At 37.5% G+C, this 18,850-nt stretch overlaps 2 protein-coding genes and 1 non-coding gene across 3 annotated transcripts; 2 read left to right on the forward strand and 1 right to left on the reverse strand.

The window, feature by feature from the left end:
- Positions 1-344: 344 nt before the first annotated feature.
- gtpbp2a (GTP binding protein 2a) lies at positions 345-9,005 on the reverse strand. Its single transcript, XM_030156372.1, has 12 exons — positions 8,592-9,005; positions 7,401-7,427; positions 6,887-7,071; positions 6,640-6,748; positions 6,319-6,516; positions 6,020-6,194; positions 3,031-3,250; positions 2,381-2,516; positions 2,199-2,257; positions 1,934-2,105; positions 1,656-1,820; positions 345-1,550 (listed from the first exon to the last, which is right to left on the reverse strand). The coding sequence occupies exons 1-12, from the start codon at positions 8,790-8,792 to the stop codon at positions 1,368-1,370; spliced, it is 1,830 nt and encodes a 609-aa protein (XP_030012232.1). The 5' UTR covers positions 8,793-9,005; the 3' UTR covers positions 345-1,367.
- Positions 5,050-5,132, forward strand: trnal-cag (transfer RNA leucine (anticodon CAG)). Its single transcript has one exon. It is a non-coding gene; the product is annotated as a tRNA-Leu (tRNA).
- A 3,265-nt stretch (positions 9,006-12,270) lies between the features above and the next one.
- LOC115434328 (otoraplin) lies at positions 12,271-14,137 on the forward strand. The gene is made up of 4 exons (XM_030156219.1): positions 12,271-12,499; positions 12,653-12,792; positions 13,552-13,662; positions 13,814-14,137. The coding sequence occupies exons 1-4, from the start codon at positions 12,385-12,387 to the stop codon at positions 13,835-13,837; spliced, it is 390 nt and encodes a 129-aa protein (XP_030012079.1). The 5' UTR covers positions 12,271-12,384; the 3' UTR covers positions 13,838-14,137.
- The last annotated feature ends 4,713 nt before the right edge of the window (positions 14,138-18,850 follow it).

Here is an 18,850-nt window from a genome sequence, read left to right on the forward strand (position 1 = left end):
GTATAAATCAAGCTGACATGCAATAACAGGACAGTTAAGGCCAACAGCAGCCTTGAACAAGAGAAGCAATTGACATTCTTCATTAAAGTCGTCTCATAAATAGCAAAAGGTGTTTCGTGGAGTAGCACCATCTTAAGTTGTACAACTGGGGTGTAATGGTAAATAGTAGCTCCCCTAGGCACTGTGTTAGACCCCTTCAGAGTCAGTGACATCAGTAACTTTAAAGACTAGACGACATCAGGTACCTCACATAGAACTGCTTTTAGACCGCTCCAGAGAGGCAGCTTTACATACATATTGTAAAATGCATATTCAGAAACATGTCTTTGGGAGACTCCTTGATATTTTTTTTCTCCTCACATCCCCCAAATCAACAGAAACCTCCACTGGAGTAGTTGTGAGAAGAGTGGAATGCTGTCTAAACACTGTAATCTAAACTGACCTGAGTAACTAAAGCACTTGAAAGATAGGCAGTACGATCATAAACAGTGTCTCACTGCGCTATCGTGAGGCATTATTTGTGAACCATAAACAAAACACTCACAGACAAACGTGACGTAATAAAATCGGCTACAAGCTAATTTGCCAGTGTGAGTTATCTAAGCAGACTGACTGGGTCCATTTACACACCCCTCAGTGTTCTCCTTTACCCTCATAAAGTGCCTTGTCAGCATCTGAGTCTGAAGCCAGATGATTTAGCTTCAAAAAAAAAAAAAAAACTGTGCCCACCCACAACAAATTTACTCAGACCTCACCTAATTCAATAGAAAAGGATAAAATTTATGTATTAAAATACACTGAGGTCAAAGGCTCTTTCTCACAGGCACGGTGCTGGTAACACAGACAAACTGCTGTGCGGTGATGACAACAGTGGCATTTGTGATGCAGGTTAAAGTTCACGTATTTCATTCTTGCAGCTGCTTGGTTTGTAAACAACCATCTGCTAAAGGTGTATCAAGAGTGACATCAGTGCACGTGGCTGTGTGCGCATCTCAGCAAAGTGTATTTAGTTGTAAACTTGTGTGTGTTGCACCTATGTGTTTATAACACTCGATTCCACTTTGGTTGATGTTCTTAAGTGCATGTTGTCTCTTTATCAGTGCCATGAATTGCCTCACATTTAAAACCACAACACCAGAAAGCAAACATTAGCAGTTCTGAAAAAGGCTGAAGAGTACAAGTAAGGAGGATGGTGACAAGAAGGCTTTGAAAAAGAACAAAAGAAAATTGTGAGAGAACTACATTGTCCAGGGATGAGGACCTTTGGAGAAAGCTTAATGAGGAGAAAGATGTTCATAAAGCACCTTGTTTTTGGATGGGACGGGGTTGGTTTTTTTTTTGTTGTGATGTGGTCTCCGGGACCAGCTCTATGCCTCATCATCCTCACTTTGGGATGGTACATACTGAGCAATGGGCTGCAGCTTTGTGACATGTCCTATGCCTTTGGTTACACCTTCTCTGAAGAGCAGCTTAGCTCCCACTTTTAGGTATTCTGGGTGTTTGATGAACTTGAAGCAGACTACTGCCTTCTCTCCTGTCCTCAGCTCCTCCTGTGGTAAAAGAAACAGGAAGAATAAGGTAAAGAGAACACACTGCAAGGTAGGTCCTTTTAGGAACCACATACCAAAGGCAATAGGTTGTTTATTGGTTCTCACCTTGCCGTACACTGCCTCCACAATAGCGGTCTGCCTCACATTGCCAATATGCACAGTGACCTGAAAGCCTTTGTGGAAGGTCTTGGCATGGAAAAGCAGCACAATCTCCGCCTCAAACATCCAGCAGATAGTGGGATTCATTTCTGGACTCACCATCACCATACCCTTAATAAGTCAGAGATAGATGATAATAATTTAACATAGCATTTTTCAAGCATGAGTATTTTCCTAAACAGTCCAGATTAACAGCCTTCCTGGTGCTAAATTAAATTTCTCACCTTGCGCAAAAGTGAGCGGTCGAAGTTGCCCAGTGCGAGTGTAGCAGCCTGGCCTGCTCTGAGTACCCTGCATGCCGAGCGGTTCCTCTGGATGCTCCCAACAGTCAACTTGTGGAACTGGCCCGCATCTGTAGGTCCTACTACAAGGTGATCCCCCTCACGGCAAATACCACTGCGCAGTCAAAAAGATTATTGTATCAGACAATGCCCATACTCCTTAAAAAATGATTCCAACTGAAAACAGAAAGAAGTATCACACACAGACCTGTACAGAGTTCCTCCCACAACAGTTCCCACCTCTGGCACTGTGTAGATCTCATCCACCTGAAACAGAGCATTTACTTCTGTCACTCCCATGAACAAAGGTAACTCCATATTTACTACATCAATAGAACAACTCGTGAGCTTACACCCTTTGACATACTTTGACTTCCATGTCCAACCTACCTGAAACTCAGTCAGCTGTTGCATTAGCTCCTCTTGCTCTTTGCTGTTGCTGAGCGGAGGGATGATGTTGAAGAAGACCTTGAGTAAATCCAGACTCTCTCCAGTGACGCTGGACAAGGTGAAGATCGGTGTGATGCTGCCATGAAGACCATAACCACATGATCAGGACATGCACATATTATGACTATAAAACAATTAGTGACAAACAAGCCTGTATACGTACAGGGGTTGGACAAAATAATGGAAACACCTTCACCTCAAGATGATTATGCCCCAATCCATACAGCTAGAATTGTTAAAGAATGGCATGAGGAACATTCTAATGAAGTTGAGCATCTCATATGGCCGGCACAGTCCCCAGACCTCAACATTATTGAGCATTTATGGTCAGTTTTAGAGATTCAAGTAAGACGTCGATTTCCACCGCCATCGTCTCTAAAAGAGTTGGAGGGTATTCTAACTGAAGAATGGCTTAAAATTCCTTTGGAAACAATTCACAAGTTGTATGAATCAATACCTTGGAGAATTGAGGCTGTAATTGCTGCAAAAGGCGGATCTACACCATATTAAATTATATTTTGTTGATTTTTTAAGGTGTTTCCATTATTTTGTCCAACCCCTGTATATAAGTATATGTTTGTGCTTCATACTTGGGTGACTGGGCAAACTGCTGTGCTGCTGTGACGGCGTCATCTGTGCTGCCTACAACCATGGGAACCTTGTTGCAGCCCGGCTGCTTCAAGACGCGCTCCAGCTGCCGTACAGTGCGCTCCACGGTAGCCCGCGTACATAGGTCCACCTTACTGATGACGATGAAGATAGGGACTTTCAGGGCCATGGCGAGCCCGAGATGCTCACGTGTTGTACCAGCTGAAATGAAATAAGGACAGGAAGTAGAACTCAAGGTTACAGCTGCAGAATTAAGTTGTGTCAATTTCAGTGCATTAAAATGGGGTCTGCACTGCCTCAAACCTCAAAATATGCTTTCACAAACATAATACGCATTTTGAGTACTTAAGTACCGGAAATTACATTAAATGAACACAAGATAGCAAATATAGTCTGCAGGACTCATGGCCTTGAATAGATATGAAAAATCTTATGGTATACAAAAGGGGGGTGGTCACTACAGTTCACAAACAAAGAAAAGCAAGTGATATGACTTTGCATTTTAGAATATTTACTTTAAGGCAAAGTTTTGATCCATGCACATTTTTTGTGTTTGCACCAGGATATTTTTGTGTGAACACATTTTTTTCCCTTTCATACACACCTGTTTTTAAACATTTTTTTTTTCCTCTTAATGATGAGGTTTCCATCCTCTACTGTAAAAGATTATTGTGACTTAAGTTATCATTGCTTATCTATTATCAGGCAGTTTAATGACTCTGTAGGTCAAGAGACTGTGTGCATCACATTTAATCTGATAAGGTTATCAGGTATGATTTACCATGACGCATGATTAGTTATGTCACAGACGAACATAGCAAAGAATATGTCTAGACATATTTAGTAAGTATGTCACTAAGGCTTTGGTTGTCCAGAAAGTGAGAGCATCCAGCGAAAGGCCAAAGGAGCAGTGTCCTGGAGACATGCATAGAAGCTCAGGTTACTTTATAAACAAAGCTGGCACGATAGCCATACTGGATTTTGTCCTGATTATGTCTATCCTCCATAACTACAGAGGGATTCTGTATCATTCACCCAAAACCCTTCTTTACAGGTTGACAGAGGCTCATAATACCATGACCTCTAAATGCTGAGCAGCAGATGTTTTTTTACTGCTTGTTTGATATTTTGACTGCATTTAAGGAACTGTTACATGAAGAAAAATTAAGGTCAATTATCCCACATAAAGTTAGGGATATCTGATAAGGTGACGTATTTACAATATCATCAGCAGAGTGATAGACTGTGATTACCTGCCCTTTGGTTTTTTTGACGTCACGGATACAACCCAAAACTAGGCCTATGCATTACACAGATCCATTACTCTGTTTCATAATTAAAGCTACACCTCTTGGGTTGCAGACACCATGTCCCCTGTCTGCTCATGCATAGCTATGGTGGTCATCATTCCTGAGCCCTTCCTGTTTTCACCATCAAAACAGAAACATACACACAACGCTGACTATATCACATCGCAAATATACGCATGAAACCTGTGATATTTGTCTCTACAGAGCAGCAATTGCTAAGGGTTTTTTGGATTTGACATTTATTTACTCCATCAAGTCATGCAACTATGACAGGAAGAAATCAAGGCTTATGATTCTGAGTCACATTTTTTATTAAGCCTTTTTGCAAAATCTGTGAAATTAATGGACTGAAATGACCTAAAAATAATACCAGAGACCTGCCAGCTATACATTAATAGCAACTGTGTATAGTTTGTCCTGCTCACCAAAAGGCCAGCAGGCTGAGTTTCAGTGCTAAGTAAACAGTTCTGTCTCCAAGGTTCAGGTTTCAGCTACATGTCTCCTTGACATTTCCAAATGGAAAAACTGCAGATTTGTTATTAACTATGTTATTTAAAGCTTTTTCTTAAAAAGCCCACCAAAACACATAGTCACATGCCATAGTTTATTATTATCACAGACCATGTAACGTTTCTGTCAAAGCCCCTCCTCCTTACAGTCATGTGGCAGACTTAACACTCCTATCAGTATGTCAGGATGGCCGAGCGGTCTAAGGCGCTGCGTTCAGGTCGCAGTCTCCCCTGGAGGCGTGGGTTCGAATCCCACTTCTGACAGAACATTTTCTTTTACCACCAATGATTGTAACATTGAATTCACATATTTGTCAAGCTGAGATCAGTTCAAAATCCTCAACATTTGCTAAGTTATTTTAAATGTTTCTAACATGTAATATGATTAAATTATAAATATTTTTCCATTTACTTCTTAAAGTCTGATAATTAACTTGTGTGTTTCTGCTACAGTGTAAGATTCTAACACATTCATTGGATGTATATAATTTTTTCGTATCACTGTTAGCAAAAGGATAATCTTAGTTGTTGTTTACCACAGCTTTGTTTACTTGTGGTGCTTGGGCAACTTCCTGAACCACAAAACACAACAGCTGTTGTGTTCAGTTTGGTCACTTGTGTGAGCGAAAATTTGTCAAAACTGATCTGTACTTTAAAAATACTTCTTTTCTCTGTTATCTGGGTCAGGATGTCTGTGGCGATGGTTAAGTGTGTTTGCTCTTTCTACACAGTCAGCACTGTTACTAACAACAGTTTTAGGTTACTGACCCAGGCAGGTGTCAGCTTTACAGAATCTCGACAGTACCGACAGAAGGCTACATCTGGTAGGTCAGAGGACTGCAACATGAATGAATAGAATGTGAGATATTCTGGGACTAGTAGTGGCAAGTGGGGACAAGAAGGAGGGGGGCCTGGCGGTTGTGTCAGGGCGGCTGGTTTGTTACATAAGCTCAGATATCACAAGTACTAAGTCACAGCTGGTTAAATCCACTACAGTGAGGGGGGTGGGGTGTACACAAACATACTCTAACTCTGTGAGTCAGACTGTCCCTGCAACTGTCAATGACTTGGCTGTTTGAACACGGTGTACACAGAGGCAAAAATCAAGTTGACTTTTTTTATAGTAAAACCAAATATGAAATGATTCTCACCAATTCCTGTATTTGCACTGACGACCAACATAGCAAAATCAGGACAGTAGCTGGTGAGGCCAAAGATGGTTGTCTTCAGGTATTTGTGGTGACCAGCCAGATCAATGAATGTGATCATTTTTGAGGCACTCTCACAAATCTCCTCTGCTGTCCGAGATTCACTGTAATTTACAACCTATAAAATGAGAGTTTTAGTGTTAAGGACTTCATTACAAAAGCAAAACAGTGTATTTAAATTGAAAGGTATGTGTGTGAATACTGTAACTGTGTTACTGTTACAATGTTGTAGAGTTTCTCACCTCTCCTTTACTGTTAAAGCCAAGGATCTCAAAGCTAATGCTTGATGTGCGTCCGGTCTGAATCTCATGGAGATGTCTGAAAAGGTTGAGCCTTGCCCGTCCCCGTCCATTGTCCAGCTCACCCTGTGTCAAAACACCTAACAGAGTGGACTTTCCTGAGTCCACATTACCCAGCACAGCTACTCGCAGGTCCAAGAACTGCCAGACAAATGCATAAATAAAACAGGATTAAAAATTAAACTTTTAAGAGCTGAAAAGAAGTATCAATAACACAACAACAAAACTCAAAAAACACCAAGCCTTCACTGTGGCGTTACCGACCTGCTGGTCATCTGGCACCTTGCGAATGAGAACTTCAGCAATGTTACGAGGCACATCAGAGTCATAATCGACCTCCCTTTGTCTGAGGACAGTAATGTCAGCTCCAACTCTGTCACCAAAACAAAAAATATGGAAATTTTTTATTTTACAATTCTGTTAGAGGTAGAGAATAAGTTAATCTAAGCTACTGTCACATATTCTTAACACAGCAAAGCTGAAATAAAAGTACATTAGGAAAATAAATTACTTCTCTGCCAGTCGATGGAGGGTCTTTAATGATGCCCTCATATCTTCCTCTGATAATCCCACCAGCATGCCATTATCTTCAACACCAATCTGATAGACAGCCTCACCTCGACCCTCCTGAAGACGCCACTTCATTTGTGTTGCCAAATGCTCAAAACGATATTGTGTTGGGTTCACCAGCTTCAACTAGACATAAACATTACATATAGTGTAAGTACTGTGGGAAGATACACATTTAAAGATGGTATGTTGCATTTTGATGATCACTAGCCCAGTTTAACAGTGATATCAAGGTGAATTTGTATATAAAAATTAACATTATATATTTGTTTATCACATAAGATGCTTCTTCAAAACACATGTACGAACATGTTGATATAGCCATTTAGCCATGAGATTAGATTTTTGTCATATAAACTACAAACAAACAATAGTCCCCCTCGATTGTATGGAAAATATAGGCCTATGCTCTTTTAAACAAAACAGGATCCTTGGAGGACGGCTTATTTACATACCTTGTACTCTATATTTCCCTCTTCAGCCTAAGAGAGATATAGAGTCAAAGAGTCAGGCAGACTGAACAGGAACAACAGCTGTCATGCTGTACAGAAGTGAAACAACAGTCTATTGATTTGTTAAAAGACACAAAGAAAAGCAATCTGCCTGAAAGAGCCATCGGTGTACTACTGTGAATAGGAACTCACTGACTGAGAGCTTTACAAACTCAGTAACAACAAAACCTGCATTAACACACAGCTACTTTAATGTCTTATTATTCCTAGTAAGTGGTGTAAGAGCTGATTCACACAAGCCTTTCCTTCTCCAAGTTCAGAAATGTCACATATTAAAGTACAATAGTGCTGCTGCAGTCCATTGGACTATGTAGAACCTGTCAACTCTGACAACAATTGAGAACATGGAATATGTTGAGACTTGCCCTGTGGCCAACAACAATGCTATGATAATAGCTCTAAATTATAAACTAGTTTTTAAAAAAAATAATCTTACTCATTAAATTACAAGTTCCTGTATCAATAGCTGTAGTAAGAACTAAGTAAGCTGTTATTACAGCTAATAATTTGCTGTATGATAGTTTGGTGTACTTCACATTCCTGTGCTGTTTAATGAGCTAGCTAGTGGCTATTTTGACCTCTAGCAAGTATAAATGAGTAGATCTCCACAAACGACCATTATTGTCATTACTGTGTGCTCACACAATCCCTTTTTGTCGTTAACATGTCATTACCCATTCCCTCCCTCTGTGAATGTCAGGCAGCTTTAGTTGTAGGTCGATCCCCCCCGCCCCCTGTTAGATATTTACAAACACAGCTGTCTGTCCTCTTCTAGCTAGCAAAAACAATACTAAGCTACTAGGCTACATTAAACCCTGTTTGAATGTAGGAGAGTTTTATGTACGGAAAAATATAATTATACAGACTGTGGGGCTAAGTTATGGTGTCCAAGTACATCGCCCTCATTCATTTTTCGTGTTTGTCGACTGGCTACGTGTCACTTGAAAGGAGGTTCACAGCACAAGAAAAGTCAGCTTAGACAGCGAACAGACCGGAAATGCTAATATTTCTGAACTACAAATGTAAACCCTCACCTCCCACACTAAACACACTAACTTAAAGTTTGTGGCTAACCTTAATAGTGTTAGCTTACTCTGCTACACTGTTGTGCTACGCGTTTCTTTTCAGGCTTACCTCCGGAGGTAGATACGGGGTGTTATTGCTTGGTTTGAAGCTGCGAGAGGACCGAGCCTTTGCTTTTTTGTTGTTCTTTGTACTGGCTTTTTTAGGGGGTAGCCCATGCCCGTTTCCCGGCTTCCCGTTGAGGGCAACACCTTGAGATCCAGAGCAGTGTCCATTTCCTGAGCCAAATAATTCAGATACCCGCGCATCCATCAGCTACTTTGGGACCTAACTTGTTCGCTTACCACTACCTGGATAGAAACAATATTACTGTACTGAAACAGGCATGCGACCGCTTGTAGTTTTGCGCCCTTGGCTTGCTGGTAGTAGCCCACGGCCCCCCAAAATAAAAACAAAGCGCCACCAACCCCCCCGACACTTCAAACCCAACAATAACAGCACCGTCCGAGACAGTCGTTTTGAGTTTACATGGGACATACGTCACAGAGCGAAATGTCAAATAATGCGCTTCTTTTGTTATCCTGGACAGCACCGACGAGCGGGGGGCATGACAGCCTCCTTTATGCCGTAGTGCTTTTTAGACACCGTCCATCCAGCTGCAAAGGTCTTACCATCGAGCGCACACAGACACAGCATTTTGCAGCGCTTTGCATCAGCCGAAAAAGGAAATAATTACAGTTGTTTACACACAGGGACCCAAGGAAATCTGCATAAAAGCTGATGCAAGAAGATTGAAAACTGTCATTACATCATATGTCATTTAAAGGGATTTTAGCTTTAGTTTGGTGCTGTGAGACTGCGTGTATTCATAAAGGATAGTGAACTGCATTAATGATTAAATTTGATTTTTTTTTTTTTTTTTTTTAGTTTGACTGTCACATAACTAAAAGTAGAGAAGTATTTTCAGCAAAACATTGAAACATTTAACGTATCAGAGGTAAATTATGTAGAATGGCTCTTTTCAAAGTGTTGTATTATCACATAATATGTGTAGGAGCATTTTTAATTGTTTAATTTTTTATCTATTCTAGTTGTCTTGTAGCCTAGTTTATATATTTTGTATGTTACTGGGTACATTGTTAGTATAATATTGCATCATATCTTCTTCTTCTTCGTCTTATTATTATTATTATTATTATTAGTAGTAGTAGTAGTAGTAGTAGTAGTTGTAGCAGTAGTAGTAGTAGTAGTAGTAGTAGTAGTAGTATCAGTTCTTTGTAAAAAAAAAAAAAAAAAAAGTAACGAGCAACTAGCTGTCAGATATATGGAATAAAAATGCATGGGAAAACTTGACTAATGTGAAATTTCCTCTATCTTTCCTGTATGGTGGAAAGTATAAAATCAGTAAACTTCCTCTACCTAAAGATATAAACATTTTTTTTCTAGTCCAGAATTCAGAAGTATAAATATAAAAAGGGCTGTACAGCCATAGGACTAGTAGAAGCACAGAATGAGAGCACAGTATGAGCTCTGAGAACTGGCCAACAGTGCCATCATCAGTCAGGTGAAAGAACATGTCACTGGAGCCCAAAGCGTCCAAGATTCAAGCTTTACTTTTAGTGTAAATAATACTTAAAAAGTTGCAACTACATTGGGGCAAATTGAGTTCATTATGAATCTGAATAATCTACATTTTACTGCTTGGTTAAAAACAAACTTTTTTGACTGTGTTTGTTTTGAATGGATGAGTTTGACAATAGTAACTTCAACAGAACACTCTGGTTAGTTTTACTTGAACCAGTTCTTCATAAGAAACACAGAAGTTATGCTGTATACATTTTCTAGCACCGGAATCTTCATTATCTTGTTAATGGAGATTCCATTAACAGATAACTGCATTCTGTCATTTAGAATTAACCGATTTACATGCACCACTTAACACAGAGAAAACCTTCTTAACATCTAGCTGTGAAGTTAGACCTTCCTTTAATTACTACCTCTCAGAGCCTTCACACATAACAGGTATTTCAGTACAGATATCTTGGTAATTTCTGAGATGATTCACTGTCCCTCACTCTACACATTCACTAACTTTTAAAGAGACTGAGGAAAAACAGAGCTTTTATTTCAGGATCAAATCTTGCATTTCTTTTGATGCTTTAAAGACAGTAGTTAGTGCTAGTTTCATGTCTGTGCTGGACCATAGGGTAATATTCACATGAATGTTTCATCCCAATGCTCACATGTTCTTGATACTGTATATCACTCTAGCACTTTAAGGTTTGTAACTCAAAACACTCCATCTTCATTGTGTTTCATACAATTGACTTGGATGACCAGATCTTTTTGCAGACTGAAATGTAAATACATGGAAAAATGATAAATATAGATGTTTTTCTGACTAATTGAATTCTTCTATTTGGAGATGCTTTTTGGATACTTTTTGTACCTTTTAAATCATTGATAATATTTTCTATGTATATTTTTTGTGAATGTATGGCTGAAGTTTCTGTCCTTCTGTTACCTTATGCTGCTGCTGTCTTTGCCAGGACACTTTGGCAATAGTTATTTTTAACACATAAAGACCTAGTGCTACTTTTGTGTCACTTCCCAAACTAGAAGCACTCGGAGAGCGCAGACCTCCACCAAGGCTGATCAGTGGTGCCCCCCGTGGGCCCCCCACCCCCGATCACCACCAAAATTTAATCATTTCTTCATTATCCCATTTCCAACAAACCCTGAAAATTTCATCCAAATCTGTCCATAACTTTTTGAGTTATGTTGCACACTAACGGACAGACAAACAAACAAACAAACAAACCCTGGCAAAAACATAACCTCCTTGGCGGAGGTAATTATTTTTTCTGTCTATTTTACCTTTCGCAAGTGATTTATCCCTATTTGTTGAAATACTATCATCTGTATTTAGCATTTTTTCAATGAAAATCAGGTATTTTCCTATACTTAATGTACCGATCATGTATATGTTCATAAAAGCTCATATTAAAGTTAAGGCTTATTATATAAAAAAACAGAGAAAACTGATGAAAAACTGACTTTTTCAATAAAAATATCAATAACTGAGAGTAAACCCAGTGTGTCCATCCATTGTCATTGATCCAACTCCATGGGTTTTACTGGTGAATCAATGTTGTAGAGGATGATGGTGTTTCCACTGTAACTACGGAGCCTCTGAACGTCCAAATGGGTCAAATCTGATGACCATGAAAAGATGAGAAACTGCATTTTACACCAATTATTTACATGTATTGATAGGATTAGTGGATCAACAGGTATTTAACAATTTAGATCATTCGATGCTTTTGGTCGACGGTGGATTTTTGGGTCTTTATAGGTTAATCTCAATAGTCATTTTGCCTTGTTAAATAAATTTTAAAGTTTAAAGTTAAAGTTTCAACTCTATCCACTATATTTATGATGTACAATACTCACTTTTTTCTTTTCATCTCCACAGCCGAGTAATTCAAGCCACTCTTTAGTTACTGTGTTACTTTATGAATTGTTGATAGTAGTAATAATCTTCTCATTATACCACTTCTTGCATTAGTACATGTTCATAAACCTGTAGAGTATGATTACTAACAGGCCTGTCTTTGCATCAGAACTTCATACTTGAAGCTCATAAGAACCAGTTGACATTAACCATGACTGCCCTGTTCCTGTAAAGTCAGTCTACAGCTCCCCTGTGGCAAATTAATAGTTACAGAACAGTGCAGAAACTCAACTCTGATTGGACAACTGGTTTGTGATGTAATGGCTCAACCCCTTCTTCCCTGGCTGACAGAAGTGTTTTGAGATTTTTTCACCCCAAAGTTTCTTCAAATAGCCACATTCACATCTGCACACATACACAACTTCCCCTTTGTTTTGCACTTCGCTCAAAATGAGTTATCCATTGGTGATTCTGCTCTGCATGGGACTATTTCACCCGACCTCGAAGGCCGTCCTCATGGATAAACTGGCGGACAACAAGAATTGTGGAGATGCAGAATGCTCGTGTAAGTCAGGAGAGGCGTGGTACTGTGTATGCAGCATTTGGAAACTACTGGGATTGAAATCATGATATGAATACACTGTATATGCCTGATTCTGTTTGCAAAATGTTTTAATTTCAACATTTGCTTTGCCTGTTTTCTTCTGTACTTTATTAGATGCTCTGTCCATGGCCACAGCATTGGATGACTTCTTGGCTCCTGACTGCAGATTTATCAACATCAGGAGGGGTCAGACAGTCTATGTGTATTCTAAACTCGTACCAGAGGAGGGTGCTGGAGTATTCTGGTCTGGAAGTGTACGTCTTCATTTATTACATGTTGTTCAGTAGTACCAATGCACACACAGAAACTAGTGACAAATGGCTATTAAAGGATCTATACTGATCTTTGTGCCATGGTACAATTTATTAAAAAAAAAAAAAAAAAAAAAAATAATAATAATAATAATATATAAAATCATACTCATTTGAACCCAGAAAGACCCAGTGCTACTTTTGTGGCAGTTCCCAAATAATTTTTTCCACAACTTTTAACCTTTCTTAAGTAATTTATCACCATGTATTGTAATATTATGCTCAGTATTTTGCATTCTTAAGTGAAAATCAGGTATTTTCCTATATTTAATTTACAGAACATTATTGATGTCCATAAAAACACAAATAAAAGTTGAATGTTATTTTATCAAAAACAGAGAAAATGAAGAAAGAAGTGACTTTTTCAGTAAAATATATCATTAACTGAATATGAAAACAAGTGTCTCCATTGACTGTCATTGATAAAAACTTCATGGGTTTTACTGATGAATCAATGTTGTAGAAGATGACATGTTTCCACGGTAACTACGGAGCCTCTGAACATCCAAATGGGTCATATTTGATGACCATGAAAAGATGACAAACTGCCTTTTACACCAGTTATTTACAATAATTGATAGGATTAATGGATCAACAGTTTTTTTTTAAACTTTTATCTTAGTAAATAATTTTGTTCTCCAGTGGATGTTTGGGTCTTTATGGGTTAATGAGTCAGCATGACAATGTTATTTTTACTGGCAGGTTTACAGCGACCGATATGTGGACCAGATGGGCGTCATTGGATACTTCCCTGCAACTATGGTGAAGGAGACACACAAGTTTCAGGATGCCACCGTTAAGATCCCCACAACTGTGAGTTTATTCACAACTTCATCTCTTTCAGTGGAAGTGTTTGGGATGTGTTGCACATGTTTCCATTATTGACTTACTTTCTGTTGTAATAGGTTACACACAATATGCAACATAGTTTATTTACAGTATTATGTTTTTGCTTGTCTTGCAGGCCATGGACTTCTACTGTAATTAAGGCAATGCAGACTAAAATCTCGTCTTGTGAATTCATGTGGATATTATAGTTATTTAGACTACAATAAACCAGAGTTCAGGGTTTGTTTGACAGAATATGTAACATTACATCAAGCGCTTTGGTTGAAATGAAACTGTGGACTCTATGAACCTTTGATAACTCCCCCACTGTTCATATCTCTTGTGCCTTTTTATATAACATTCATTTCATTCAATAAAGCCTTTTCATATCACTCCACAATGTTGATTATTGAAAATGATAAAAAATCAGTCTTCTGAGTCCCAGGTTATTGCTTTTAGTTCCAATGACATGTATTTTTTTCTTTCTTTCTTTCTTTCTTTCTTTCTTTCTCTTTTTTTTTTTTTTTTTTAATAAAATCATGAATAAACTTCAGAGCCGTGAAAATTGTTCAAAATGGAGTCGTTGTGAAAAAGCATTGAGGCAGCTATTTTACTTTGATAAATGATTTACTTTAACTGAATCATGTCTCTTGAGCCAAACATGACAATACAGAGTAGGTGAAATTTATTGTTATGTTTATGAGGCATCATATAAACTGTCAAAAACAAAAATAAATGAGTGTTATAATTAGTTTCTATGGTCATATTAACCATTGAACTCTACAGTCATTGTATTGGCTGAGTTAATAAGCAAAGATAAGCTTTAAAAATGCTATACAACATGCAACAGAGATTATATTTAATGTGTTTATTTTGTTTCTTTTTATGGATCCTTTATGTATTATATGTATGTGTTACTTTACTTTGATTTTATGGTAACCAGTCACTGAACACGTTGGTCAGCAAACATCACCAGTTTGTTAATAGAGAATATCAACAAACCTTACTGCAAAAGTAAAATGGTTTTTTTTTCTTTTGCTTTTTTTTCTTGTACACAGCCTTCAAACTGTATCAGTGTCAAGATTCATGCTTTATGAAATGTTGAACAAATCTGATCGCTTCAAATCGGACATGTATCACCTTGACTAATTATTATGTTGTTATTTGAAACCTCACTCATTATTTATAATGGCAAATATTTTACTTCGGCTAAAACAGAACTACCACAAAGCTCTTTCATCTGTATTATACAATCATATTCAATTGGTGACAGAAGGATGTTGTTTTCATGGACCTTTTTATTTCACAGACACCAATCTGCATTACACACAGCAGCTTATTATAAGGCATAAGCGGCATGGAATGAATTTCTCTTTTACAAAAGACATAATATCTAGAAGAGAGAGATAACTGTACTGTAACATATTCCATCTGAAAGGTAGTCATTCAGTAATTCTATCTATTTATAGTGAACTCAGTATTCATATTTTATGTCATTGTCATTTTGCCAGGTCTTGTGTAATCCTCTCTGAATCTAAGAGCCTGCAACATGCACATATGAAAAACAAATGGACGAGCAAATCGTAACAAAAACATTTTGCGCAGATCCTGGTGTGTATGTGGGTGCTTCTATGAAACCGGGTTCATTTTTATAGTTAGTAAGTAAGCAAAGTTTATTTATAAAGCGCTTTTCACAGATAAAAATCACAAAGTGCTATACATAAAATGGGTGCAATTAAACAACATAAGAAAAATTTCATGAAATAAATAAAAAGGATAAATCCATCAACCAAAAGCTTTCCTAAATAAAAATGTCTTGTACCTGGCACTTTGCCAGCTTTTTTAAGCCCAATAATAAAAGAGAAATGTAGAGATATATCCCCCCAGGATGAAACTAATGATGACCTCAGATAAATGCAAAAAAAATTATACTCTTGCTCTGAGCCATCCCAAAATTAATGAATTTTGGATCAAATATTGGGGCCAAAAATAGGACAAAAACAGGGACAGGGAAAACTCTTTAGGTGACAGTGCATCTTATCTTGAAAAAAGGGCTGTAAATAAATACACTGTGCTAAATTTGTCTGTCGTAGTGGTTTTTCTAATCTAGACATGGGTTTTTCATGAATCTCAGTCTCATTCCAGGTTTCGTGTGTAACCCATCGTGTCCACTCATGTTACACGCAGAACCTGCCCATTTAAACACAAATAAACTGTGAGTGATCTTGCAATAGCGGTTATTTTTGTGAAACACTCTGCCTTGCATAATTATTTAGATTCTCAAAATGTAACTGAGACTGAATAAAAAGATATAAAAAAAAATAATAATGGCAGTAATTTTCATGTCCTTTTTTACTGTGTTACATGCAGATTTTTGTATAAAATAATATTAAAAAAAATAAAAAATGTGTTTTATCTGAAAAATAGTTTGTCTTTTATCTCAGTAAATATTTCTTTTTAAAATAGACCCAAAGTGCTTCCAAACTTGCTTCATAACATTACTCTTACATCTGGTTTGAATTTTTAGCCCCTCTGTCCTGTTTTTAGGGACCAGTTTCAGGGAAGCACCCATATTAACCCTTTCATGCATGACATCCACATCTGTGGACACATAGTTTAAGGTCACTTCCCAAAGGGTTATAAAGGCAATATTCTCCAAACCACATGGGTGCAGTCTCTATAGACCCTAAGAAATACAATGAAAAAAAGTATCATGTTAGTTGTAGAATCTGGACTGCTCTGTGATCTCATAAAGTTAACTTCCTAAGACCCAGCTATGGGTTTTCTGTCCAAGAGTTTCACAGCTTCATAAAAAAACCCAAAACAAAACAAACAAACAAACAAACAAACAAACAAACAAAAAAAACCTGTCCAACGCAAAGGACATTCCATAAAAGTGATTTAAAAAATGCATCTGAAAAAACTGGTGCATCATGGTATTTCCAATATGGACAATTATTTAAATTTAAAAAAAGCTAAAACTTGTACTTTCCTGGGTCTCAGGAGGTTAAATATCTTCTTAAAAAAACTATATTTGAAAAAAAAAAAAAAAAAAAAAAAAAAAAAAAAAATTCAAAATGCATTTCAACTTTAGCCTAATTTTGAGTAATAAAAAAAATCTAGATACTTTTTTTCCATAATTCATGCATGAAAGGGTTAAGTAGGAGGTAGATGATGATGGCATTTATGACACTGGTACTGACCGGTAATATGCCAGTGTTTGTTGCAGCTGCAGTGAGATTGTTCTGATACTGAGACTAATAAATGAAGAGCTCAGGTAAACCAACTGCAGCAGCAATTTGAATAAAAGTCAGAATTGAAAAACACTGAGATAAGAAAGGCATGGACCATTACTCTTCTTAGTAGCTACCTTCTATTAAATAAATAGTGATAAGGCTGGGAAATGAATAAATGTCTGGGTATTCTTAAGGGTGATGACGTGGTTCTCATTTGCTTTGTCTGGTTTTCTCTCTTCCAGTCTTGTCTTGTCAGTCTTATTACTTTAAAATGAAGTGCTCACTATTAAAGTGTGACTCATTATCACACTGAGATGGTATTTAGTTGCATACAGAAGGCATTTCATTCTAAAATTAGCAATATAATGAATTTCTTAAAGTCCCCATTGCAAACACTGCTACAAAGGTGGATTATGCAGTCTCTATGATGTCTTTCTGCCTGGCTTTCTCTGAAATGAGAACTGAGAATTATGTGACATATTGTTACAGCTAAGACTTTTCCCCCAAAGGATTACATTCTTCTCTTTTTGATTAATTTTGAATAATCAGTAGCTTTTCTTATTGAACTGTGGACCCAGATACTGAATATATCAATTCAATCAAACGTACCCAGTTTAAAGCAGTGGATTATCACATTCAGACATGTCTCATTGTCATCAAAAACACATTGTTGTACTTCAGAACTTCCATTTTTATTTTTTGTTTTTTTGTATAATTTCACTTCTATTTCTGTCTTCTTCCATGACAGCTGCATTGATTTTGTGCCACCACAAACATGTTCATTTCATTCTTTTTCTTTTTTTTGGTGCTTTGACCTGAAGCAAGAGGAGGTTTACCAGTTTAGGTAATTGGGTTGTCACACATTACAATCAATCTCCCATTCCCATCTCCCACCAGATCATTTCAAACCTGTTTAAAATGTGGAAATGCTCCACAAAATGCCAATCAACAGAACATACCTTAGGCCACAGGTGTCAAACATGCGGCCCGGGGGCCAAAACCGGCCAAAGGGTCTGGGATGGGTGGGATGAATTTTCAAAGTGCAAGTCAGGGCATCAAACTCAAAAATAATATCATAATAACCTATAAATAATGACAACACCTATTTTTTCTCTTTGAGTTAGTGCAAAAAACATAAATTATCAAAATGTTTACATTAACAAACTATCCTTTAAAATGTGAATAACTTGAAGAAATATGAACAACCTGAAATGTCTGAAGAAAATTAAGTGGAATTTTATCAATATTCTGCCTGTTACTAAATGTTTTGTGCCTTTGTAGATCTGATCTGTAATGCAAATGTATAAATGATACATCGAGGCATAATATTGATAAAATTGTACTTATATTTCTTAACAAATTCCATTTTTTTTCAAGTTATTCACATTCTTTTTGTCTGGATAGTTTGTAATGTAAATATTGGCATAATTGAATATTATTTTTTGCACTAAAACAATTTGGAGTTGCCATTATTTATTGGCTATCATGCTATTATTTTACTGGTCCGGCCCACTTCAGATTAAATTGGGCTGAATGTGGCCCCCGGTAGAAAAAGAGTTTGACACCCCTGCCTTAGGCTAACCTTAAAAGATTATATCATCAGTAACATTCACAGAAAAGATGAGACAAGACAAGAGTGTCTGATGGTTTCAGGACCGTTTTAAGCATATTTTTCATTCCATGGAGTAACCTTCATGCCTTTCCTCTGTGGATGAAAATGGATCATTACACAGAATGTCTGGTAAAAATGATGGACCCGTAGGTGTGAAAAGCTCAGCGGGAGATTGGCGGTTGTAGTTGTGTACATATTCACATTTGCGTGCAGGTGTGAACCTCCGAACAAATCACAGCTACTCCTGTCTAAAGTCAGTCTTTAGTCAGACAGCTGTAGTGTTAGGGTGTTACCATGGTGACAAGCACGGCTATTATGTCAAAGG

The sequence above is a fragment of the Sphaeramia orbicularis genome, chromosome 15 (genome assembly GCF_902148855.1).
Source record: "Sphaeramia orbicularis chromosome 15, fSphaOr1.1, whole genome shotgun sequence".
Classification (NCBI taxonomy): Eukaryota; Metazoa; Chordata; class Actinopteri; order Kurtiformes; family Apogonidae; genus Sphaeramia; species Sphaeramia orbicularis.